The following is a 27,782-nucleotide window of genomic DNA, read 5'->3' on the forward strand; positions in this document are numbered from 1 at the left end:
AAAATCCAGTGAGAGATCTAAATGCGAGTGTTCTTTATGGTGTAAAAACAATGTTCCCTTTGTGTTTGCTGCTCTGTTTATTTTCCTGCCTCAAATCATCCCAGCAAATATAACAATAAGACTTTCTGTGGGGCCCTGAGGACAAAGGCTTCTTTGCAGAATAAGAAAACATTAATGGAATGAACCTTATCTGCAGAATCAAATGTTTATATAGCCTACACTGCTTCCTTGAAGGATCAACAATAACTGCTCCATCAATTTCTCAATCAAATCACCTCCACCAAGGACATATAACATGGGCAGGGTTTTAGCGCCTTTCAAGCAGCTAATGTGGTTTACTTTGCGTTGACCTAAAAGCCGCGTGATGTAAGATAGGTAGTTTAGGTCTTTGTTTTAGCACTTGTTGTTTGGATAACAGAAACACACGAAAGACAGCTGACTGCCCAAACTCTGCTAGACTGACAGAGCTGGGATCCGCAACAGCACCCAGTACTCTTCTAAGGATGCGCGACATCCAAGCATGCGTACTTCTCTCTCTTTTTCCAACAGAATCCCAAGGGCAATACTCATGTCTACAGAAGACGCCAAAGCACAGCATTCATCTAAGAAGACACTCATTTTGATGGTATCTGTGTGTGGTGGCTCCAGGCATTTTCTCATGATCTACATGAAACTTTAGGGGAAAATAAAGAGACTCAGAGAAAATAGCCTAAGATAGACCATTATATGAGGTAACAAAATTCACCAATGACAATTACTGAACAAAATGAAGCCATGAGTTTGAAGGATATCAAGGAGGGGATATGGATGGGTTTGGAGGAAGGAAAGAGGAGGAGATAATTTATAATCTTTCAAAAATGTAAAAAGAACAATTTCACAAGGACCAGCTGCTACACAATCCCAGTCACTCCTTTGAAGACTAACTTAAAAAAACAGGTTTTACTTTTTCCAAAAGAATTCTAAAAGTTTTTCAGGTCTCACAGGGAAACAGTATTTCTTTAAATTCTGTAATACTTGTATTTGGATTCTTATCGAGTTAATTTTCAAAATGATACCTCAGTTTGCTGTGTTAAATAATATTTCCATTAAAGTACTGCATAGTATCGCATAGACATTTGTTCTAGACGCCATTTAAAACCTCACATTCCTGTATTCTCTGTCCTGTGACCTATGTTGTAGGAAATTTTCTTTTGGGGGGGGGTCTTAATATTTACTGCTTTTATAGTCTTGTACACAATGAGAGGTGTAACCAGGATTGTAATAAAAAGTTTCCTTTAAACAATAAAGTTTGGGTGTGAATTCAACCACTAATCCTGAACTACTTTAAGGTCATTCATGTAAAAGGGAGACATTGGGAGCTTTGATGTCATTTTCTAACTTTGGGGGTTTATGTTCGCCTTTTATTGTAAGTTCTTCTGTCTACTACAACACATTTGGTGTAACGTGATCCAGACTCAAGTGAGCTAACCTTCCTGCTTTGATCGAAAGATCACAATTCTGTTCGCATTTGACTCTCTTTGACCCTCTTATCGTGTTCCAACCACCCCTCCAGAATACAGCGTCTGATCTTAAATATCCATACTATTATACGAGAATTAAAGATGTGTAGGTCGCTTTTCAAAATGTTTGCATTTCAAATATAGATCCATTCAGTGTTATTGATTTATTGTTCAGAAGTCTAATAGTAAAAACAATATTCTGGATGCACCCAGAGCACCAGTACATGAATAAAACATGCAGTCGTCTGGTCCCCCGAAGAGCCTGCCCTGTCTGTGTGTCAGTCGAGGCCACACAGAATGTGATTGCATCATTATCACATGTGTGCAAGCAAGTATTCACCCTTCATTAAAATCTGACTAAATTCTACTGTGAAGAATTGGAAACCTAAGACTATTTACAATGTCGGCTGAACATGTGCAGAGGGCGTTCAGCACCACACCGCGTCATGCACGCAGAGGACAGGGGTCGGGAAAGAGTGCTGTGGGAACCGCACCAAAAAGTAAACAATTGGTACATTGGCTTCCTATTGAGGGCCTTAGTGCAGTTCAAAATCATTATGCTTCTTCCCCACCTGTGGGAACGTGTTCAGAGAGAAATCTCATTATGGCTAATGTCATAGGATGTTAGCTAAAACTCCATCTGGGTCATTGTCACATCCTGGTAAAGGTTCGCAAACCTAATAGGATAGGGCACAAGTTACACTTCAAACCAGCTGCTGTTTCCGTGACCCTCTTACAGCTTTAGACCAACTGTTAGTTTTGAATATAACTAAAGTCAGAACAGTGATTTCTGCATTCACGCTTTGTTATCATTCAGCTTTACAGGTATTTGCTATACTCGACTCTGACAAATAAGAAACCCAATACGTCTCAGAAGCCGAGGTCAACGTATCTTCCATAATACAAAAGCTCAAACAAACGAGCCTTCAAACCTCAATTCTAAGGTAACTCTGTAATTATTCCATCTCCCCTTGCCTGTGCTAGGTATCTTAGCAGAGCAAGGAGATGCACGACCCTGGAAATGTCTACGTTTAATAAAGAAAGGATAGCAACTGTAACCCACAGTGCCCAATACATAGCCCAGGAGTCCTAGAAAAAGGGGGACCCGTGAAGAACTTGAAAAGCAGTACTGTTTTGTACTTTTCCAGACTGATTGTGGTAACTCTTCTTTCTATAATTTTCGAGTGACTAGGATATAGAAAAGCACATAAAATTGCATATGAAAGAGCAAAAATATTTTCTTTGATTTTTGTCACCATCCACATTTGTCTCGCTGTGTATATATGCATACATAATGCATATATATATACATATATATATCTCAGTAGTTTACCAGTATACAAGTGATTGACATACATTTTCAGGGCAATGCAAATGCTACCTTCTTATTCTCAATATGAAATTTTATGCCTTCACCACCTGAAAACCACACCCCCGGAAGAACTCCAGGAAACATGCTAGAATCCTAAGAGAATGCTTCCACAGGTTCTCAAAAGGGGTATGCATTTCGTTCTGAGTGTTTGTCACCCAAGGGCCTAAATATAGGCAATGCAGCATTCGCAACTTCTCTTTTGGTTGATAATAGGCACTTTCTCAGAAGAGGAATGATTACCCGAAAGACTATGACATTTAGCCTCATAAGCCTTTTGTAAGTGGATCTGCCTGAGCCATAGTGGTCTATTGTATTCGCTTACAGAAGGCCAGACTGCAACTGTGTGCAAAAGAGCTCAAGGAAACTGTACCCAAAATAAAGTCATAGAAAAGCAGTTATCTAAATAAAGCAACTTTAACACTCCCTTCTAGGTTGGTAATTTGTAAGTTAACCTCACTGCGTGTGTTAGCTCTAGAAGTAATAAAACTCAAGTCATCATTTCTGTACCCATATTCCATTCTTTCTAAGTCACAAATGTGCAGTTAAAACACGTCTAATTGCTTATGTTCTTTTAGAAAATTATGTATCAATAACAGTTAAAATCTTGATATGTTTCTTTTCTAAGAGCCTTTTCAACATCCCCCTTCAAACGAGCTTTGGAAATACAAAGGTAGAACATTCATCGCCTTTGGACAATCGACATATCTAACAAATTGTTAAGAGGCCCTTATACCCTGTGCAGTGCTTCTATAATAATGTACACTATATTAACAATTGAATATTTATGGTGTTGATCAAGTCAGCTCCCAAGATGACAGTTGTTCTCCAAGACGGAGGGAGCAGGGAATTCTTTACATAAGAGCTAATGATTACTATCTAATACAACGCTAAAAAGGAGAGGTATCACTGAGTGGAAATGCAGCTCATGCACAAACCCCATAGCAATAAGTTCTCGGTGTCTGACAGTGGCATCAGATGTAGGCAACGGAATAGTCATTTCAATGGAGCAAACATTGCCTGTAGGGGAAAGGAACCTAACACTAAGTTACAGAAAAGTACCCTATGGCATGAGGCTGGAAAGTGGTCTGACAGCTTCAGAAGCTGGCCCCCTCCCTTGACATTAATCTATAATTTGAACAGAATAGTGAAGAAATGACAGCTCGATAGTCTCAGCCTGAGATCAAGTTTGTCGTGGCAACATTGGCAGGTTGGACCCTGATTCTTCAAAGATTACATTGCCTTAGTTAACAAAATTCATACCCTTTTTTTATTACAGAATAGAGAGTATAAATAAATGTAAAGTGTGCATGCAGTCAACTGCATAATGTACAAGCAATATCTATGTTTTGAATAATTGTCTTTGGCAGGCCAGAATCCAGCTGGACATGCAGTATGTACATATCAAAATCCATATTGTGTTCATCATAATGAAAGCAAGTGAAAATATATATGTATATACTATATATACACACTTATGTATATAGATGTATATACTGTTTTAAATATATTAACAAATATATATGTATATATATATGTATATATATTAAAAGTTGATTTCATCTTTGTCAGATTCAGGTGACTCAGGCCTTGAGACACTAAAAATATCCTGACATGGTATTTGGGGAGGTACTTGGAGTGGAATTTGGGGTTTTGGAGAAGATGTCTGGGGTACACTTTTCTCTGAGAGTAGTTTTAAAATCTCTGCCACCTGCTTTTCCAGGGCAGTCATTCTGCAGCTCAGCAGCTGGATGTCCTCTTTGAGTTCATGTTTTACCTCCTGCAGTGTGGTTTGTAAGGCCTGCTCGGGGATGGGGTAGAAGGGATGCTTGGCATCAGCCTGGCTGGGACTGTGTTCTAGAGGACTTCGGGCCTCACCAGCTTTATCCAAACGAAGGTCACTTTTTGTAATCCCACTGTCACAAGAATCCGTTTTCCTTAAGGGGTTCTTGGTCACACTGTTCTCTGAGTCACTGCCCTTGGGGTCCTCTGACAACAGCCCCATGGACTCAGCTTTGGTGACATTATTCCACTCTTCCTTTTTCTCCTCGTGAGCCCCCATGTTGTTCTTCAGTCTCAGCCACCCCTTCCCATTTCCGTTTTTCATTCTGATGGGGCTGTTGACCTTGAGACATTTGGGCTCAGCACCACCATTGGGCTTCAGTTCCATGGCATCACGGTTGTTCTGCTTAAGAGTCTCGCTGGTTTTCACATAGGCCAGCGATGTCTGGATGGGGGTAATCTGTGACACAGTGACCACACTGGTACCTGTGATGGAGGCTCCATTCTGCAAAGGGCGGCTCTCTACCTGAAGCTGGCTCCTCTCAGGGTCGCTCTGCGCTGAGCCCTGGTTCCTCAGCTCCTTCTGCTGTTTGAACTTCTGGAAGAGCTTCCTCACTGGGTGGTCCACGGGGATGCTCAGAGTCACCTCATTCTTCTGTCGAAGCCGCTCCTCCTCCTCCTTTTTCACATCACTAATTTTACGGAAGATGATCTGGAGAATGGGAGAGACGAAGAAGCCATGGTTACAGAAGCAGACAGCTCTATGATCACGTGACACACCTGTGCTTTGCTTCACAACAAAGACAACAGCACATGCTTCCCACCCCTTTCCCAAGGGAAAATTTATTCAGATGCCACATAACCAACCAATATACCCAAAATCTAACACAGGGACACTAACTATTCTCTTACACACCAGAAGGGAAAGGTGGTTGATACAACAGTAAGTATATAAATACTTCATGACTCTATTAAGAACATATTACACACACACACACACACACACACACACACACATATATATACATACATATACATACATACATATAAATTGGTATATGTGCATTTGTGTATATACAAATATATATTCCTTACATTTCCTTGGAATATATCATCATTTTGATATGGTTTCTCCTTTTCTAAATATGTTTCAAACCCATTTGTAATATTATCCTCTGTTAATGGGTAGGATAGCAGGAGTTCCAGGCTTCATGAGTACCGAAAAGGTATGAAATTCTCCAGGGAGATAAGCAGGTTGCACAGCAAGGATTTGGGTGGACAGTGTATACCTTGCTTGTATATAAGAAGAATCTGTGAGGGAAAGTTTCTAAGAAACCACTGACAGATCAGCACAGATCCCTAAAGTTACTGTTGACCAGACCACCTCAGATCACCCAAATTTCCATCTCTAAAATGTTCCAAACATACAAATTTTGCTCATATGACACTTTTATTTTTTTGGGGCAGGGGACCGAACCCAGGACCTTGCGCTTCCTAGGCAAGCACTCTACCACTGAGCCAAATCCCCAACCCCTTCATATGACACTTTTGTTTGACACAGAATTCTAAATCTTAAGACTATGGATATTTTAGATCTGAAATTCAATATATAGTATGTCTGATGTTGGGGTGGACATACCTCTCAGTAAATAAGTGTGCTGTTGAAATCTCCTGAAAATTGGGAAGAAATTGTGCTGACACAATTTCAAAGGTAATAAAAATTATTGGCTATATGAGATATTATGAACTATATTTTCAGTTAGCGATTAACTCTGTGAGTTTGTTTTTCTCAGATTCTTGAAAGACAAACATAACTACAGGCAGAATCTGTGAGGAAGGACCTGGAGAGCTGACTCAGTGGTAAGCCTCTTCCAGAGGTCCTGAGTTCAATTCCCAGCAACAATGTGGTAGCTCGCAACCATCCGTACTGGGATCTGATGCCCTCTTCTGGTGTGTCCGAAGACAGCAACAGTGTACCCATATACATAGAAAATAGACACAATAAATAAAAGAAGATAAAAATTTAAAAATCTGTGAGGAAAATTAAGGAGATTTTCATCATCTTCAGCAATTTCCGAGTCAAACAATTTTACTACCCATATAAAAGTATTTCTTTCATCCTCCCCATGATGCTTTTTAGAGTAAAAATACATGCGAAGCATATAGTTCCAACCCAGAATAGACCCTCAAAATATGTTGGTTCTCTCTCCCTGAACTCAAAATACCTCCAATTGTAGACATTTTTTGAAAACTTTCAAAGATTCAGCAACATCCAGGAGTAACATACAGCCACAGATTTTTATATCATAGAGAAATATTAATGATGACCACCGTTAGCTGAAAAGTCCAAAGTCAAGCAAGCAGGAGTCCTCCTATGCCAGAGGGAGCACATTTGCTAAATTTAGATCGATGCACTCGAGTCAGTCTACCAAGTGGTGATAATTGATATCTTGCAATAAATAAATATTATAAATTCAATGACTACACAGAAAGTCTACCATATGTTTTCCTGTCTGGTGGCACATGACTCTGGGTCTTTTCAACAGATATAACACTAATCTCCAATTCTGCCATCAGAGCTGCAGCAGTTTAATTAGAAATCTTCCCAAGGTTTGACATAGTTCTGATCCTTCCTGAGGAAACAGAGCAAGCACTAAGCCTTCAGGGCATTAACGCCCATCGGGAACAGACAGATGCCAATAAGGAAAACTGAGATACTGTTTTCTTCTGCTTGTGCTGGTCCCCTGGGCTGACAGAAGGAGCCCAGTATAAATGACTCACCAGTGCCCGTCCAACTCACCCCAAGTCACTGTTTGAAATAGGTAATTACTCAGCCTGGAGCAGACGGAGCCTGGCTAGGACGCTTGACATTGGGAGAAAGGAAATTCATTTCAAATCTCAGTGCGGAAAGCAGGTGATCAGCACACAGGAAAGTCATACGTGACATGGCACAACCACACAGTGTGTGGTGTGACGAGCTCACAGTTACCTGAATAGAGCACGTTGAGGCATATCTGTATTGACGTGACAGTTTAGTTTGACATAGAATCTTGCATTTTCCTTGCTCCACTTGGTGTCCCACTTGATGTGCAATAGATCAGAGTCTTGCCACCCCTGAAACATCTCCATGTACCTCTCAGCTTATAAAGTCCACACTGAAAGGTTTGATATCTCTGATGATTGACAGCCATGGACATCTGAACTTAGGGACTTGTTTTAAGATTTCCAATATAATAGCTAACAATTTTATACAATTATTGTTACGAAGTTCAGGATGTGGATAGCATAGGATTGCAATATACCTATGAACTCAATAAAAAAAGGTCTTTTATAGCTTTGTAGACCAACATCTGCCCACAGTCGCCCCCGACACGAACGGACGAAGGTATTCCGATTGCTAATATTAAATTGAGAACAAAGGTTCCAGATACCAAAATACCCAGCACAAAGGTGGTCCTGGAAGAATGCCAGACCTCTGCGGGGCATCGGGAGGCAAATGAAGCAGAATTAGATTAGCAAATTTGGAAAGAAGAACAGGAGTTTGGGATGTTGGATGGCAGAATCCTACACTGCACACTGCAGCTGCTCCTTTATCTTCCCTACCACAGGGGGAGGGACAGAGACTGTGCACAGACTGAGTTTCCCTTGTTTGGGGAAACCTGAACATCAACACTGGCCCTGACTTTTCACCTGGACTTGAAGGAGCAACAGAAGCTACTTCCCCTCCTGAGGCAAAAATGTATGTTTGGGGAAAAAGAAAGGAATAGCATATCTTCTTTGGAGGTTGAAGGTTTAACCCTTCACTCCCCATCCCTTACTTCTGTTGTTAGGCTACATGAGATTGGGTAGGATGGACATGGACTCAAGACTTGTGATTCAGCCCCTCAGAAGCCAGACATTGAGAAAGCAGTGCATGCTGGAAGAAGAGCTATGTCTGTGGAACAACCGCTACCAGGGATTTTCAGATCCTTAAATAAGCCCCGTATGGAGAAAACCAGCAAGCAGCTATGGCCCAAAGTAGTGAGTGCAAGCCTCCCAGACTTCAGAGAGGAGCCTGACGTACTGAAATATCCCAGGCCCCCCTCGTCCCTTAGCACCTCCCAGTCTTGAGCCCAGTGAAAGCAGGCTGGGAAGAGAGGGTTATGATTCCACACCCAAAGTATACAATTTAAACTAAAATCTTGATACTAACAACAGCATTTTGAGTTGATCGACTGCCATGTGAATCATATAGGGCTGGAAACCAAATTCAGATCCCCTGAAAAAGCACTTTGTGTGCTAAAATCCCGAGTCATCTCTAGTCACTTAAAAACTAAATTTATTTCAAAAACACAACAACCTCATATACTAGGAAAATACATTTGAGATAGGGCTGTATTTAAAATAATAGGATTTTTTCATTATTTTCTATACTCTAAATGATTAGTTGATGATATCTAGCTTTTCCATTTTAATTTTTGTTTTGAAATGTTGTACATGAGTCCTGTGTTTCTATCATTCTACCCGACTGCAACTGCTCCTGGGTTCACACCTGACTCTCTTTTTCTTTGTTATTGTTACACATACACACTAACACACATTTTATATATATATATATATATATATACATATATATATGATGTAGTATATGTACATATATGTATTATGGGTATATATGTGTGTGCACATGTATATGTGTATATATGTATATATACACACATATCCTGCTGAGTCTGTTTAGTGTTGCTCATTGATATATATATATATATATATGTATATATATATATATATATATATATGCTTAGTATTGGCTTCTTGAGATAGGATACCTATAAGGGGGACTTTTCCTGGCAAATGCTGAAATCTTTTCATAGCAGCCTATAGTTCTGCACCTGGGTGTGGGGCCTTGTGAGAGTTCAGATAAGTGTAGCTCTTTTTCCTCATCAAAGAAGCTTGGTTTTGAAAGATACAGAAACCAATATATCAATCCACAGTGGTTAAAAAGCATTTAAAAAAACTGACATTTGGGTGACCAACAGCATTCAATATATCCACAACATAATCCCTACACCAAGGTTCAAAGAACAGTGCAGAGGACCAAGATAGATGGTGCCAGCAACATAGTCTCTTCCAGACATGGCGGAAAAACTGCACCTATGAAGTCTGTGTATTTAACTTTGATAACTATATCTACGACTGAGTCCTCATTGAATCGGATACTGTGTCATCATTAACATCTGGCCCTTTGTGTTAACCAAGTAATGCCATTTAGAGTCAATCCAAAATTGATCCACAAACCTATTTTCAAGGTTTTTTATTCAAGATTCTTATTCTGAGTCATTGTATGGATATAACAATATCTATGATGAGCTCAATTCTTAGCTTAGGACAATACTCAGTTTTCTTCCTGAAAGGTAAGAGAAGGCAGGCAGGGGAGTTTAAAGCTGTCCATAAAAGGAATAAATGAGTTTATGTTTGCAGGGTCTAAAAGCTCACCTACTGGGTTCTACCCTAAGTAGACTTCTTGTCTCAACGCAAAGAAAATTCTTGTTTTGCTTTGTTATATGCCAGAAATAATGTGTTATCTGAGAAATAATAAGATAAAACATCAGGGTTGCCTAACTAGGTAATTCAGAGTATTTAAAAAACGCTACCTATAACTAACGTTCCCTCTAAGTTCTCCTAGTTTTGAAGCTAACTTTAGGAGCCTACATTTCTATAGTAATTACTCTACACAAGCGTTGCCGAATTCTCTAATTAACTCTACTGAATGCCCCATTTAATGGAACTATTTATCCTGACATTTCTATCATGGCCAGAATGAAATGTTTTAAGTAAATAAGCACAATGGAAAGACCGATAAATTTTATTTAGTAAAATCTTTAAGTACGGTGTGTATTGTTTGGATAAAATCATTCTATTTTGTAGCCCCAGAGAAAACCTGCAAACAATAAGATTTCTTCAAACGCTTTTGAATTTTTCATGAGTATGTATTCACAGAAAGGAAACAGTATCATAATAATTTGACAAACTGTATAGATTAATTTTACATAAGTATTACATTGAAATAATGCTGTTTATTCCAGAAAACCAGCATTAAAATGGCCCACAAACAGATCATTATTTTTCATCATTTGAAAAATAAAAAAACCTATGATTATCAACATAGTATTAAGATAAATCAGTTTTTAAAAGTCCGTTCATATTAATAACCTTTTACTTGATGTACTCTAGGGCCATCTTTTGTCAAACAGTAAATCAAATTTTTACTAAACAACACAAAATCAAGGATACAATTATAAACAGAAACTCTGGCACAGGCCACACTTCTTGCCACACATTATCAGTACCATGTGTAATAGTCTGCACTGTATCAGCAGGAAGGTTTATTCCCTTTAAGCTTTTCTCCTCCATGCTTCCTTGTGTTTTACAGAACCTGCTGGAAGGTTTAATTTATTTAAATGATAAAAGCTTCTTAAACTTAACAGGGACCACGGCCAAGTGAGCTTTCCATTTCCAAAGTAGGACATTTGATCATAAAAGTGATATCAAAATTGAATAATTTGAATGTGTACTGAACTTTGAAATCCAATAGAGGCAAGGGAGAGGAATCATTTGTTTAATGACATGGGCTTAGCATTATGTAATTTGCAGAGAGATAGAGGTGTTTTCTCTCAAATGTCCCGTCCGTCACTTTCCAGATCTGTGAGTCCAAAAGAACTGACTGGGAATTTACAGTTTGATGCAGTCCAGCAGTTGTTAACCCTGGTCCAGCTGACTCTCCTGGGACCCAGCTGCTTCGACTGTTTGGTTCATACCACTTTCTGTAGTTTTAGTCTCATTCTAATTCTAGCTGTCCCAAAACATGTCAACCTGAGCAGATACAAAGGAATATTTATTAAACATTATCCTGTGTGAATCAGAGGCTCTGAGTTCTTAATAAATTACGCCATGCTGTCTGGTTGTAGTTGCCTGTTCTATAAGTTTAGATGTGTGGATGGTAATGATGAAATCCGTGACTTTTTCAGACAGGACAGCCCTGCTGTGCCCTCCCAGCTGCCGAAGTAAATTAGGTGATCCTCTGTGGTTCCAAATGAAATTTGAGGAATTCATAGATGAACTAAGATAAATACAAAGTAAAAGGAAGGAAGGAAGGAAGGTCAGCAGGGAAAAGAATGAAAGAAGGGAAAGGAGGGAGAACAGAAGGGAGCACCTTCATTTTGGTAATGTGTGGGTGCTACCTACTATGAATGAGGTACTTAGTAAGCAGAAAATACAGAAATGCCTTTTCCCTTTCCCTTCTTTCTCCCCCTCTCATTCTCTTTCAATCCCCCTTCTTTCTCTTTCCCCTGCCTTCTTATCTCCCACCACACCCTCCATGGCAAGCTGCTAGACATCATAGAAAAGTGTTAAATCACATTTGTAACTTGCCCTTTGCACAAAATGTGTAAATAAAATTTGAACACAACAGCTTTTCAATCTTATTTTCAGTACTAATCCACCCCATTCTATTTCTTCTATTCATATATACTTAGAACCAATGGACATGACAGAATGCATAGGGAAAAGCCTGTGAAGCCTAAACTCTACACAAAAAGAAAAAGTTGAGAGAAGGAAAGTCGGTCTCCCTGAGGGAAGAGCACACTGATTGTCCAGTGTCAAATGGTCAGCCTTCAAAACGTGCCTGGGAGTGACATAAAAACTGAGCAGGATCTCTCCAGATATAGATATAGATAGATATAGATATAGATATAGATATAGATATAGATATAGGTATAGTCACAGATATAGATATAGATATAGACATAGACATAGACATAGATATAGATTTCAAATATATTTCACACACATATGCATGTAATAAAAGTTAGTGTGAATAGGGGAAGAATAGGGAGAGGTTTCAGTGAGGGCTTGGAGGGAGGCAAATGAAGGAGAAATGCTGAAATTACCTTATAACTTCCAAAACAAGGTATTTAAATGAGCAGTGGGGAATGAAGTTAGCTACAATTTCCAATGACCATGGCTTTCCTTTTTACTAATCTGTGCTAAAAATACGGTCGATGTCAAGCCATACAAGTGACTGCCACTAATTTCCATCGCAGGGAGCAGTGTCATCAAGTGACTCGTCACAGGGAAACACTTGCCCACTTCTTTCTAAGCCTCGCAAATTAATTGTCCTTTGTTTTATTTTTTAAGAATGTTCTCTATAGAGATGGCTTCACATTGTTTTCACATTTCTTTCTCCACCTCTCACCATTGTCCCTAACACTACTACCTTCCAAACTCAGCCCCTTTTCTTCATTTACATTATGTAATATAGATACATGTATGTGCACACAACCTGCTGGGTCTGTTTAGTGTTATGCCTGTGTGTTTAGCGCAGACCACTTCAACTTCCATACCATTTCTAGTCTCACCAGTACTTTTTATGAAGCTTCCTTTTTCAAGATTTATTTTTATTTTAACCATGTGTACATGCATGCCTGTTGTCCACAGAGTCCTGCAGAGGGTATGAGAACCCCTGGAGCTGGCATTGACAGCAGTTGTAAGATACCTAACATAGGTGCTGGGAACTTATGCTGAGTCCTCTTTGCAAGCGTGATCTGTACTAACCACTGAGCCATCTCTCCCACCCTGATGACTTGTATCTCGAATAAACGATGCCAGGGATACTGCTGGCATCATAGGTTAGTTAGTTCCTAGGCACGTTGCCTGGAAGAAAATCAAAAGAGCAGCATCATTGTAGTTCTAAGATTTTAGCATAAAAAAATACAGGTCAACGAGTCCAGGAAAATCCAATAAAGAAAAATATCACAATTGCGTTTTGCTGAGAAAGGGAAAAAAACAATCCCCAGCACTTAATCCCACAAATGAACCATTAGACCGCATTGTTCCTGAGATAATCATTCCAGCCACAATAGATAACATTCACATATTATCTTGAGAGCATTCAACACAAATACCAATATTAAGGAAACTGTACTGGGTAATTTACAGGGCCTGATTGCTGCATTCAATGATTCCATGTTAAAGAAGGGAAAACTGAGACTGAGAAGAATTTTTAAATCCTCCCCAGTTTCACAGAACTGAGAAATAAGGCAGACTCTCTGAGGCAGGTCAGTGGGCTACAACACGGATATTCTTAAGTCAAACATTTGGGGAAAAACACCTAAAAAGTGAAGGGATCCAGGGCTTGAGAGCTGGCTTCATGGTTAAGTGTGTTTGCTGCATTTCCAGAAGACTCAGTTCAATTCCTAGTTCCCACATCAGACGAAACGCAACCACCTGTCACTCCAGCTCCAGGAAATTTGATGACCTCTTCTGGCCTGTGTGTGTGAATATATTCTATCTATATCTGTATCTATGTCTATCTATATCTAATTTATATCTATATCATCTATAGATCTATCTACTTACCTACCTATCTATTCTCTTCCTCTCCCCGCCCCTCTCCTTTTCCTATGCTTCCCCTTCTCTCCCTTAAGTGAAAATAAATAATTAAAAAAAAAAAAAACACTAAAGAGGACGGAACAACTTCTGTGACCACATTCACTAGAAGTCACCACTGAGGGCCGGTATGTCAGCCCTCAGGAGATGTATTCATATGAGTATGGATCCTTCAGTACAGGCGTAGACAATATCATTTGGCACGTGGCTGTTGTGATACACTTGACAAAGGAGTTTAGCCGTCACTCCATTTTCTTCTTGCAACTCTGCACTTTATTGACTATTATTTCCACTCATAGTTGTTTCTGTTTGACAGGTGAGACTGAGAGGAATTGTATGAGTTGCCTAAGCTCACCTTGGTAGTCAATAGTCAGGAGGAAACATTTCCAAATCCACCACCAATGTTCATCCTGCTATTCTATGCTACTATTGTGTGTGTCTCTGTCTGTTCTGTCTCTCTGTCTCTCTTTCTCCTCCCACTGTGTGTGTGTGTGTGTGTGTGTTTGTGTGTGTGTGTTTAAAATTTTTTGAGCCAAGCATATTAGCTCACACCTTTAATCCCAGCATTTGGGAGGCAGAGGCAAGCAGACCGCTATGAGTTCCAGTCAAGCAGCCTGATCTACATAGTGAGTTCCACAGCCAGAGCTCGGGTGTAATACCTTGTCTCAAAAAAGCAAGCAAACAAATAACAAACAGAACAAAAATAACAAAACAAACAAAAACAAAACCCACCCCCCTTATTTTGTACTTCATAGTGCACTTTGAGTCTATTACCCTACCAGATCTCAGTTGATAGCATCCTTTAGTCAGTGGGAACAGACGTAACATTTTGCTTTAGCTTTTGCCTTAGAAGAAAATATCTTTGTCTCAGGGGTACAATTACAGAGAGGGAACACATATAGTAACTTTACATGTTTGTCCATAGTAAAGGCATCTTTAGTATCCGTATATGAACATAGCTCTGGGACAATTACTTAAATTTAGTTATTTCTACATTTTATTTAGTACAGGATAGCAAGTTTCTCTTTAGGATGCCACAGATCCAGACTTAAAGGTGAGTAATCTAGAAAGACTTAGAAATGTACACGCCACCGGGATGACATGCTACTGCTTTAATATTTTACAAGTGGAATTGAAATTACATTAAAAATGGTGAGGGGTTTGGTTTTCTTAGTTTTGTGGAGACTGAGGGCTGAGATATAAAGGAGTCACTGTCCCCATCTCCAAGCCTGTCTTCTACTTCCTATCTAGGCATGTGCAATTAGGGCATACGCCCCAATAGAATTTTTACCTCCTTTTTGTCAAGTGAGGTTTTACAAAATAAAGGGCTCTCTGAGAGTAAGGAAGCAAGTGTTTGGATATCATCTTACATCATTTTTTGCTACAAAATACCTGACGTTAGATCCTTCATGAAGAAAGAGGCTTATTTAGCTCACAGCTCTAGGGGTTGAAGAGCAAGGCACACAACTCAAGGGAGAGCCTTGGGGCAGATGGCCTCAAAGTGGTGGGCTCCATTTGAAAGGGGGTTCAAGGAAGATGCTGGTATCACAGCCCATGGGCTCAAATCAATCTCTCTGGCTATGACCCCATAACATGACTATTACCCACTGGTCTTAGCTCCTGAAGCTCACTTCAGGAGCACCCCATGTGCAAACATGAACCTCTAGGGAGCACATTGTATCTAAACTGCCTCAGGTAGCAGCCTCAACATCAGCTCCTTGTGTGGCATCTGTTATGTTCCTCCCAACCTTTTCAGTACCAGTTGTATTTCAAGGTCTCTCTAAACTAAAAAGTATTTTATCATGATTTGTGTCTGTGCAATGGACAATAGACCTAGGCTGTTTATGTTCATTCTATTTCAGAAATATAGCACATATTCATCTGAGTTCAAAGCTGAGTATATGATCTTCAAAAATTACATAGGCAACATTATCAAATTCTAGCTTGGTGGTCTGTGCTCTATACCTGGATCTCAATTTAAAAAAAAAAAAAAGAATCATGTAAGTGACATAGCCTTATCTACTTGGACCATTTCCACCGTCATTTAATTTAGAAGAATACTACTAGAAACAGTATTAGCAGTTGGTGTCACTTCCAGTTTGAAATCCCTCTGTAGGAAAATTGGTAGTGTTTGCATCACTGGAGTACCAGGCCTAGACAGGGTTCTCATTTTCTGACCTCAGATACAAGTTCCATCATCTCTCCAGATGTTAGCCTGCTTATTGTATTAATAATAATACAGTGATGGGACTTGTCTTTTTAGCAGAGCTATTCTTGAATGCATAACACAGGCAGCTAGTGTTTGGCTCTTTATAAAGAACACAATCTACATTATGCCCTTTAAGTTAATCTTCACATAATTTCTTTCTAGAAATAACATTTGCCCTACTTTCTTGGTGTCAAAATTTCCATGTACCAACTGCTGAGATGTTTGTGACCCTCAGTAACAATTATAGATCCAGGATAAATAAATGCTCCTTTTATTTATGTTTTGATTCTGTGTCTGCTACAGCCAACTGCTTACACGCTGTGCAGAGAGAAGACGAAAAATTGCTGCTAATTACCAGGCCTCATGCTTAGAAACATTGCTGGCCAGTAATTGAATCTCAGTGTCTAGAGTCAAGCACTAGCTAATAACTTTGTCCCCTCAGAGTTGAACTGTGATTAGTAAGTCTAGTCAAAGAAGACAGAAGAAGCCCTGCTGACTGACTTTTTGGTGTTGCAAGTGCCAGGAGCTGGAATTTACGATTTTAAAAGGAGAGTCAGTTTACGTGATTGAGAGATGCTGACAACATGCATATACATACACACTCACAGCAGAACCTGCAGAGCCGTGATGAGTGACATCTAAGCTGTCATCAAAGGGAATCCTGGTTAAGGAGGACTCATTGCATTATTGAAGCATGAATTATAAAATTGTACTTATAAGCATTAGTATTAAAATAATTAATTCATGGTCAACTTATTATATATTCATGGCATTGTTATTAAATAGAATATTTGCTCATTAAAACATATGTAGCTAATATTTATTCCATTCACAAAGAATCATTACACAGTCTATTTTGAGCATCCTTCTATTGGTTTTCTTTTATCTTTAGCAATTTAGGTTACCCTACGTTGGAAGAACTCCGTATTTTATACATTGGTATGAGAAGAACAATTCCCCACTAGAATAGTCTACAGAAGTTTAAGAAGGGCATTCATTGGTCCTGCTTTCTTAGTAAGAACAGACCATTCTAGAGCAGATGACTCCTCAAGAACTTTGGCTCTGCATAAAGGATAACCTTTGAAAGAGAACCAAATGTTTGTAGTAGAGGATTGCAGGATCTGAGAATGAGAAAGAACGAGAATTCACATTGTTTTCAGAGTCATCTGGACTCTGGGCAATTCTCTCCATAGAAAAGGTAAAAGCCTTAAACAAATGCACTGTATACGTATTTATGGTTTGAAAGATTGACTACCACTAAGATGTAAAGTTTTTCCTAGTTGACTCAGAGCTGAAACAATTATAATCAAATCTGAATAAGACCTCTTTGCAAAATTTAATGACTTGAGTGTACAGTTTACATGCAAATGCCAAAAGGCCTCAAAAAGTCCAATTGGTATTTATTGAGAAGAAAAAAAACTGTACAATTTATATCACCCATAGTTCAATATTAAAACTATAGCAAAAAACGTAGTATGGTGCTGGCACAAATAGTTATACAAATTACCAGAACAGGAACAGGGCCACATGCCTTTGAACATTGACTCACAATGTGCAATACTAGCACATGCTAGACATACGATAGTCTTTTCTGTATAGTTGTAAGATAAACTGATTTTACCAAATATACTCTATCTCATGCTTTAACCCCCTCCACACACACAGCAGTTGTTAATGTATCATAGATAGGTAGGTAATGAAATGAAACAAAAATACTATAAAATACTTTCTCAACTTCAGTCTATAACATTTTTTTAAAAAATCACCCAAAACAGTAACCACGTAAGTGGAAATTAAGGAAACACACAAATCAGCAGTAAGATTTTTTTGTCCCTTGCAAGGTATTGTAAAGAGGATCAAAAAGCAAGGAAGAAAGAAAGGAGATAAATAAATAAAATATGTAGATAGACTTTATACATATATTTCAGTAGATATGATGAAAGGATGCATTACATACAGTGAGTGAACACGTGTGTAGATTCACAAACACAATGACTCAATAAAGGATTTGTATCTGAAATCGATAAAGAATTGTTATAAATTTTGAACTACAAAAAATAGGTGCAAGGGAAAACTATCATTTAAAAATCTATAAAGTTACATAAATGGCCATTTGATATGAAACTCCACTTTCCTTAGCTAGACACCAAGGTACTACAATTGAAAACGTCAATGTATTTCACTGATACAATCATTAGTATTGTAATGAAAGAAACATATGTGGTCTAAATCAATAAAATAAGAATCGTACTTATACTTCAGTAAAGGACAAAGGAATGTGAACCAGGGACTTAAATATGAAATACATGAAGCAGAGGAGTACATGGGAAACAGACTAGAGTCTCCTTCACTGACTCCTTCACAGTCTGACTGTCGCTTCCCAGACTCTGTAATATATATTGACTGATGTCCATGGTGTCATGGATTTTCCAAGTGGCTAAGCTGTGAGCCTGGACTTCCCTCAGCTGAACTATATGTAGTGATCTGCATAAAAAGAATTCCAGCTCAATTTTAAGACACAAACAGGAACCAAAACAGTCAGATGCAAATACTAGTACCCATCCAATGAACAGAGGCCAGGTACCTCAGTGGATGAATTGGGGGAAAGTTGGAGGAAGCTGAAGAGGAGGGTGGTCCCATGGAAAGACCAGCAGTCTCAACCGTCCTGGACCCTGGAGATGTCTCAGACACTGAGTCACCAGACAGGCAGCATATATCACCTGATATGAGGCCCCGACATATATACAGCAGAGGCCTTCTGGGTCTGGACTCGGTGAGAGAAGATGTACCTAACCCTCAAGAGACTTGAGGTCCCAGGGAGTGGGGATGTCTGGTGGGGTGAGGGTGGTAGGGTAGGGACATCCTCTTGGAGACAGGGGATAGGAATGGGGCGGGAACAGTTGGGGCAGACCAAGAGGAAAATGAAGATTGGACTGTTAAAAAAAGAATTAAAGAATAAAATAATCCCCTAGAAATCCAAAGGCTCAATTATGATTTCATCTTAAATTAAATACCTGAAAATATCAGCGATGGAACATACATCTGTAAGGTTTACAGTAAAATAACACCTAAAAAGCTCCAGTGCAGGCTGGCCAGTTTGGCTTGCCCTTCATATGCTCATGTCCATCAGCTCTTTTCCAGGCAAATTCATTTTGAATTTTATTTGCATCCATTGCCAATGGGGAGGGTAAGAATGACTTCCTTATAGGTTTGTTGGTAGAGATAGTATATTGTGGCATGTAAAGAACTTTGAAGAGTGCCCGAAACAACATATTTGTTAGTATTTCTGATACCCATCACATCAGAGAAGAAAGGCTGTTATAGTAAAGATGTGGGATCATTAAAGAGGATATGGAGAGGGCAGGTAATTACCAATGGTGGTCAACTGTAAGAAGCTGCTAATATCAGCTGGCATGAGAACATGGGGGACAACTTCACAAATAATTGAGAAAAAGCCTTGACTCATGGGCAGGATGTAACATAAGACAGTATGGAGCTGTGGGCAGAGTGACACAGACTATAGAAAGTCACACAAAGCTTACAACACAGGGCATGGACTGAGCATTGTGTCGGTCTTACTCTTGGTATCACACATTTCTTTGAAATAAGAGAGTAAAGTTAGGTTAAAAAAATAATTTGACTTTTAAAAATTTGCTATTCGTCAGTAACTTTTGAGTTCCACAAGAGCAGTCACTATTTTTTTTCTTTTCCCACAAACTCTGTAGCACATTCCCACTTCCAAACAGCATATAATTTCTTGGTTGGCGTTCCAGTCACTGGTCAGTGGCCAACCTCATCCACATAATTGTCCTCTTCTGACTTCTAAGTGTCAGTATACACAAGCTTCTATCACTTGAAGTAACAGCTATATCTTGAAGAATATTTTCTATTGATGTGTCTATTTCCTAAAATATGCATTTATGTTCCCAAACTGCATCATCTAAAGTCAACATATCTTAGAGACTGGGTGCTGTCATTAATTATTCCTAGGCAACAGACTTAATTCAATACTAGAGAAATATACAGCCAACACACATATGTACACACACACACATATACATATATTTACATATATATACACTGATGTCAAATATATGTATATATACATACACATATACATATAAATGTATATATGCATATATATGACATCAGTCAATACATATTACAGAGACTGGGACTGGGACATAACAGTAAGATTATGGGGGAGTCAATGAAGGAGACTGTAGTCTATTTTCCATGGCATTTACCTCTGTACTTCATATTTACATTAATATTTAAATCCCTAGTATGTGTGTGTATGTATACAATATATGCATACATATACATTATATATATACAAGGGATATATATGTATACACACACTCAAGGGATATATATATATATACACAATAAATATACTATACACACACACACACACACACACACACACACACACGCACACACATTCAGCTAGTCAATAGGCATTATCAAGTCTCAAAACAAACTGCTGAGTTTCTGAGAAACAGGATAGTACGTGCCTGGCCTCTTGGCCTCTGACTGGAACTAGTTCCTAGATGAGACTTGCTATTGTCTCCTCTGAGCTCTAGTTATAAGAATGATTAAGCTTTCGTTTTTAATTATGCAAATATGAGTATGGGGGTACAGTATGTGCATGTAAGAGGCCAAAAGAGGTCATGCGATGTCCTGGAGCCCAAGTAACAGGCAGCTCTAACTGCCCAGGGCTGGAAAGTGAACTCCAGTCCTCTGAAAAAACAGGACACTAAAGATGACTAATGACAGTAGTTAACTGTCAGTTCTTCCTTGCAACAAGACAGAAGCCATTTCTCTTAGTGATAGGGGCACCCATAATACCCGTTTGTAACTAAGGAGCTGTGAACAGAAGCAATGGGATACATACATACATACATACACACACACACACACACACACACACACACACACACAGACATAGTTGCCAGCCTTGGGAATTACACAGTCACTGCTGTCGCTCACTACCTCATGAAACTCACTAATACACACAAGGCACATGTGACATCTCAGGACCAGCGCAGTTAGAGGACCAATGAGCTAAAAGGTGGATGGTGTGTGAGTCCTGTACAGTAGTACTATCCTATAGAGTCGTTAACATTTTCATTGTGCCATGACACTTACATTTGAGGGCTTATGGATTTTGCAAAATATCATGTCCTTTACAAAGAAACAAGGGGTTTATTATATACATTTTAACTTTGATATCATTTTATTGTAGTTAATTTTTATAGACCTAAAGTCAAAGAAAATTATAGTCTAGAATTCTTTGTATGACAAAAGAAGTCTTTTTCTTTATCAATTACAAAAATAGTTATTCTGGGCATTTAATATAAAGTGAAAAATTTTCTAGGACAATAGATGGTACCCTGGAACTACATAAAGAACTCCTTTCTGGCCCTTCTTATACTAATGTGAAATAAAGTGGGTGTTAAGATGTAGTTGTTTAACTTCAAGTATTGGTTCAGAAATTGTGGTGCCTGTAGTTTTGATTGCCCATCTCCTTTGATACTTATGGGAAATTGGTTCCAGGGGAGAGAAATCAATAACTTTACAAGTAGTAGAGGCCACCATGGATCAATTTACTATGATCAATAGCACACAGATCGATTTACATGACTAACATTCCTTCCTTTTGTCTTCTTTCTGTTGCTATTCACTGTAAAGGCAAAGAAATCATTCCAAATTATTTTATCTTGCTTTAACATCCAAAGAAACAAGAAACCTCCTTTCACATTTCATCATGAGCAATAACAGGGGAATGCTTATTTGTTAAATGAATCTAAGGATATGACAGAGCCATGGAAAATATTCATTTCTACTAGATAACATTATATAAGGTCAAAATAGATCCTTACTGGTAAAAGGATTTTATCTCCTATGCAAAGATAAGCACACCAATTCTGGGAAACTAAATGTGGTATGTTGGCTCATGCATAATCTTAGTACCTGGGAGGCTGAGGAAGGAGGACTGCTATGAGTTCAAGGCCAGCCTGAGTTCAAAAAGAGATTCTACTAAAAAATATATAAGAAGGGAAGAAGGAAGGCAGGAAGGCAGGAAGGCAGGAAGGCAGGAAGGCAGGAAAAGAAATTGGGTGCTCAAAGTAGCAGTAACATCTTCCCATTGAGTATGTTTGTCAAAAGTGAAATTTGAAGATTTTTAACAAAAATGTCTGACTTTTCAAAAATATTAAACATCTGGATAAAAAGTAAAGGTAACCAAGGAAATGTCACTGAGGTTCGGTTTGACTCTCTTCCTTTTGAAATCCAACATTTATTTGTCTGGTATAGTTGCGTGTATTCAACAAAGGAGTTGGAAGTTTCCAGATGGATTGTAAAGATATAAATGGAGTATAACTTTATATAAAATCAGAATCACTGAATCTGTGTGCCTTTTATGGAATCTTTAATATTCAGATGAAATTTGCTACACTAAAGCATGAAAATATTAACTATAATGCTTGCAGAAGTTTTGTTACCTAAGCATTACAAAATAATTCTAAGAAAGTTGCCACGTCTGTTGGTTTAAAACAATGGGAAATAAACATTTAAAGTAGCACCCCAAAGGAGAAGAGAAAAATCAGATGCTCCCTGCTACATGAAGGTGACTTTTGAGGGTGATCGCCACAGCCCTTGTGTCCAATGAGTCTACCCTCGCACTAAATTAACCTGCTGAGACTCTGATTTTGAGTTTTCCTTTAAGCCCACCTCTGTTGAGTTGCACTCTCCATCTGTGGTTCACATATACCACATGAGAAAAAGCAGTCAGTGAAGCACAGAGAGCACACATGATAGCCCAGGACCTATGCGGTGGGCAGGATCAGCACTGTCTTCTCTTCTGTGACTGAGCTAATCATGCCTCTCTACAAAATCCTCCTCACTCCTTACCTCTTGTGATCTTCAGCTGGTCATGCCCTGTTCATTGGGAAATTGCAAGTAAGAGATCAGCTCTCTCAATTTATCTCTCTGTCCCCCTATCAGTAGATGAGCACAACAGTGCTTCTCTCCCCTCCCTCCTTTCATCTAAGGAGCAAAATTTCTTCCTTCTCTTTAAGACCTCTGACTTTGGCTCATCTAACCGCCTGCTTGCTTTTAAGACCCAGCTTGAGCATCAATCATCCCCACATCCAGCTTCAGCATCAACCATCTTCATATCTAGCAATGGCTTTAACTTCTTTTCTTTTGAAACTTTGACCTTGGTTTTCACTTCCTATCTAGTTTGGTTAAGAAATGAAGAAAAAGAAAGTCTGTAGAACTCAATTCCCTCATCTAACTTTCTTGGCCACTGTAAACATGTTTAATTCCTGCTCTACTCAACTTAATGTACAGCAGAGCATACTCCATTTGCCTTTCCAGGCCACACCCCAGCTTTCTCTCCCTGCTCTGCGCTCTGAGACTAAATCAGCAAGCTCATGTGTTGCCTTGATTCTAGTTGCACATATCCAGCAGGAACCACTAAAAAGGGATAGAATGCTGGAGAAGAATAGGGACCAGAGTCCTTATTATTACAACTTTAAAGTGTCTCTGTAGGCTATCTTAATTCGTTCAACCTTTTTAATAGATTCCTTCTGATTCTTATCTTTCCTGGACCAACCCTTCTCTCTGTCTTTGTGGTTCTATGCATCTCAAAGCTGCTGCATGCTTCCCACATTCAGGATGGGTTTTTCCTCCCTCATCACTGGGAAAGGGGTCTCATAGACACGCCACTCTTCTTTCAAATGAAATAAATCAAGACAGAGATAAACCATCACAGCAGTTCTTATGTAGACAAACCCCAAAGCTTGGGTACACTTTGTATGTAAGTCTCTAATTTAGTTTTTTGTGGAAGTTAATCATGATCACCAACATGACTGGGTTGAAAGACAACTAGCAGATCACTAAAGTGCACCTCTCTTCATGTCCACAAGGATGTCTCTAGAGATAATTCTGGGAGGAAATTCTCATTCTGGTTGTGGATAGCACTATCCTGTCATCTGTGTGCTATGATGAGACTAAAAAGAGAAGAAATAAGCCAACAGGAAACGCCCGTTTCTTCACTGCTACAAAATGAGCAGCTATGCTCTACCATACCATCCCAACTCAATGTGCTGCCTTACCATAGGCCAGGGCTAATACATCCCACTAACTGCACAAAGTAATCATGGCAACCATGAGTCAGGATAGTCTTTCCTCTTTTCAAGTTGTTTCTGGGAAGTATTTGTCATAGTGACAGAAGTCTGACTGATACGTTATAATTATCCATGAAGACTTGGGCTTTTGTCCCTTGCTAAGTTTCAGTCTGAAAAAGGTTTTCTTGGAAGATTAGCTATGCAGTGCTGGAGACTATGTTGCTGTTCCTCCAGTGCTGGTATGTTGAGCTCCTAACTTCCAATATTTGAAGATGAAACTTTAAAAACTAAGACCACATGAGTGGTATCCATAAAAGCATTAGAGCCTTGTAATATGAGGCATATGAACTTCCTCCCCACCCTCTCTCTGCTCATTACCATGTGATGATATAAGAAGACAGAGATGTTCACTGGAACAATATGTGGGCACCTTAATCCTGGACCTCTCATGCTCTACAACTGTGAAAAATGTTTTCTTTTTAACCTACCTAGTTTATAATAATTTGTTTTGCCTTACCAAAATAAGATACATATCCTCTTGGCCTAGGGTTAAATTTACTCAGTCAAATGTCTGGTTTCTTTCTTATTCCCCTGACTTCCTGTTTCTACTCATGATTCATCAAAGATCACCATCAATACCCATCTCTGATGTTCTACATAAAAGATCTGACCATTCTACCACACTGTTTAAGAATCTTCAGTGGTTCTAGTTTGAGCTTGTTCAAGGCACATATGTACTTTTCTACCCTGTTCTGACCCCTATCTGTGTATTCTTGATCCCACCAGCTAGAATTCTCATGTCTTGTGCTTTATGTATTATTAATACCAAACTGTATTTAGGTTCTAGTCCAAGTCATAGTATTTTATGTCTGCATGCCCTTTGAAGTCTGCCAGTTCCCAAAATACCATTGACTGTGTCATTTGATTGTGTCCTTAATGCTTAGAGTAGGTGCATTTCGTGTCCAAGAAGGCTCTCCTTTAACTTCTTTGCTTGCACTGCCATTTCTATTCAGGCGTCCTCCCCACTCCCCTCCCCCCACTTCTAAAAGGCTATATTTGGACTCCAAGGTAGAATGCTACATCTCTCAGGGAATCAAAAACATTATATTGACATTATCTGTCAGCCTCTCCCTCCTTTTTCATCAAAATCTGAGAGTTCCAAGGCCCAATCATGTTTTCATAACTGCATAGCACAGCCACTTGAAATCAAACTAAGTACTCGACACTATTCTTATAATCAAAAGGAAATATTGTAGGTTACAAACTTCTTGTTCTTCTGGATTTGTGGTCAATGTTTAGAAAATATACACCAAAATACTGCAGATGGTCCTAAGAAGGTTCTATTCTCAGAGACACTCCAAGACAGTTTTCCCAAGTCTTAAACTTACGCACATTACATGCAGCAGGTGATAGACCAAGGTGGGATCTTATAATATATACCCACTTGAAATAAAAACAAGTGCAGAAAAGTTCTTAGGACAGCTCAGCTTAAAGTTATATGCACCAAGAAAAGGCATGATACCCCTATGCTTGAGACATGATGTCCAGTGCCTGTCACCAAAACCGGATTAGATATCTTCCAAGAAACAAAGCTTACAGTGTTCAGTTTGGAGCGTGGGAGAGGGATTTTGAAGCAGAAGGAATGGTGGAGTCAAAGAACAATTTGCTTTGTGCAAAGTCACTGGGTGTTACAAGAAAGTGACAAGCAGGAGGAGGGACAACTCTGAGGAGCTAAAGCTATGGTCAGGAAGACTTATCACATGATTGTAACCATGGTGGGTGGTGGGCACAGAAAGCAATGAGGAACAATAAGCCAACATTACATGGAAGCCTGTAGGATGCTCTGAAGGACCCTGGGGCTTAAAGAAATGGTTTGGATATTTGCAATTCCTCAATTTCTTGGTTAGTGTCTTTTCCATATGCTACATAAGAAAATTAACTTGTTTCTTAGAAAACTCTGATTACATGATCATGATAATAATTGTAACATAAATCATTATAGCTATAATTATCTCCTTGTGGCCACAAAATTACATATATGTATATGTAATTACTGTTGATTTTTCTTCCACACTATAGCCAGAATCCAGCCAGACCTCACCATTTCTGAGCTAATGTGGCTTAAGCCATTGGCCTTGAACTGTATTCCCCAGAAAAGTCACGTTGAAGTCTTTACCCCTAGTATCTCAGAATATGCCTGCTATTGGAGAAACATTCTTGCAGGTGTAGTAAGTTTTAAAAGAGGTCATCAGGATGACCTTCACTCCAATATGCCTGTTGTTCTTTATAAAACTGGGAAATTTAGTTATACACAGGCATTTGCAATAGGAAGATGATGTGAAAACAAGCAGTTATGTGGTGGAATGATAAATTAGCAACCAAGAAACACAAACGATGCTGGCAAGCAACAGAGGCTAGAAGTGACAAAGAAGATCCTCTTCTAGGGCCGCCAGCAACAGTATACCTACTTAAATCTCGATTTCATGATTTGAGCATTTAGAACAATTAGAATACTTTAGGGAGTTTCCCCCCTATGTTTTATAAATCATGAACTTTGTTTTTCGTATCTAAGATGGGTGGTGATATATGATTTACATACACCTAGCAAAATGATTATCAGAGCTAAATAATTTAATGACCCGCTGCCCCCATATTCTTATTTCTCTTTATGCATACATGTTGTGGAAGGGTCATTTCTTTAAGGGCTTCAGTTGAAGAGGTAGGGGGAATGAAAGAGACTAGGTACTGAAAACAGCTAAAATTCATTATACAGTGGCATGAAAGTTGTCTAAAAATTTTAAAAAATAAATCTAGAGAAAAGTATAGCATGGAGCTATAGCCAGTATTCAAATTTAGTTTTAAGCTAGGTAGTGTTTAGTTAGCCTCTACAGTGCTTAGGTATTAGCACCCGCCTTTGAACTGGTCCCTTGCTCCACAACATATTTGCATCTTCTGAATCCCTACCTGTATAATCTACATGTAAACTGCAAGCAAGTGAAGCTTGAAAAGGAAGGCTGGATGAGGTATTCTTTCATCTAACATCGTCCTTTACTTTCTCATCTTCTCTAGACTAGAAACCAAAGTCCTACCATCAGATTCAGGACCGCTCTGTCTCGTTTCCTATTATCAACTTGTTAGCTCTCTGTGGTACGGCCTTGTTGGCTTCATGTCTGCTCCCAAAGCGTGTCTGAAAACTTCTGTCTCGGGTTTTTATGCTTACCGCTTCCTCTGCTTGAATCTTCGGGATGCTCGCAGCTTTGCTCCTTCATCTTCTGTAGGCTTAGGCGTAAGTGTCAGGTACTTGTGACGCTTATTCCCTCCCCATATGTATATTATAACCCCCCATATGCATTTACTCTGCA

The 27,782-nt window shown here is 39.0% G+C and overlaps 1 protein-coding gene across 2 annotated transcripts in view; it reads right to left on the reverse strand.

Moving 5' to 3' along the window:
* Positions 1 to 1,002: 1,002 nt before the first annotated feature.
* The window catches only part of Kcnh5 (potassium voltage-gated channel subfamily H member 5), a 285,644-nt gene continuing 258,864 nt past the window's right edge, over positions 1,003 to 27,782 (reverse strand). Inside the window, exon 6 of one of the 2 annotated variants that reach the window (XM_087552218.1) lies at positions 1,003 to 5,362. In XM_087552218.1, the coding sequence (XP_087408344.1) occupies positions 4,415 to 5,362 (948 nt within the window). In that variant the 3' untranslated portion in view covers positions 1,003 to 4,414. 2 annotated transcript variants of the gene reach the window in all.

The sequence above is a fragment of the Rattus norvegicus genome, chromosome 6 (genome assembly GCF_021556685.1).
Source record: "Rattus norvegicus strain SHRSP/BbbUtx chromosome 6, alternate assembly SHRSP_T2T, whole genome shotgun sequence".
Lineage (NCBI taxonomy): Eukaryota > Metazoa > Chordata > Mammalia > Rodentia > Muridae > Rattus > Rattus norvegicus.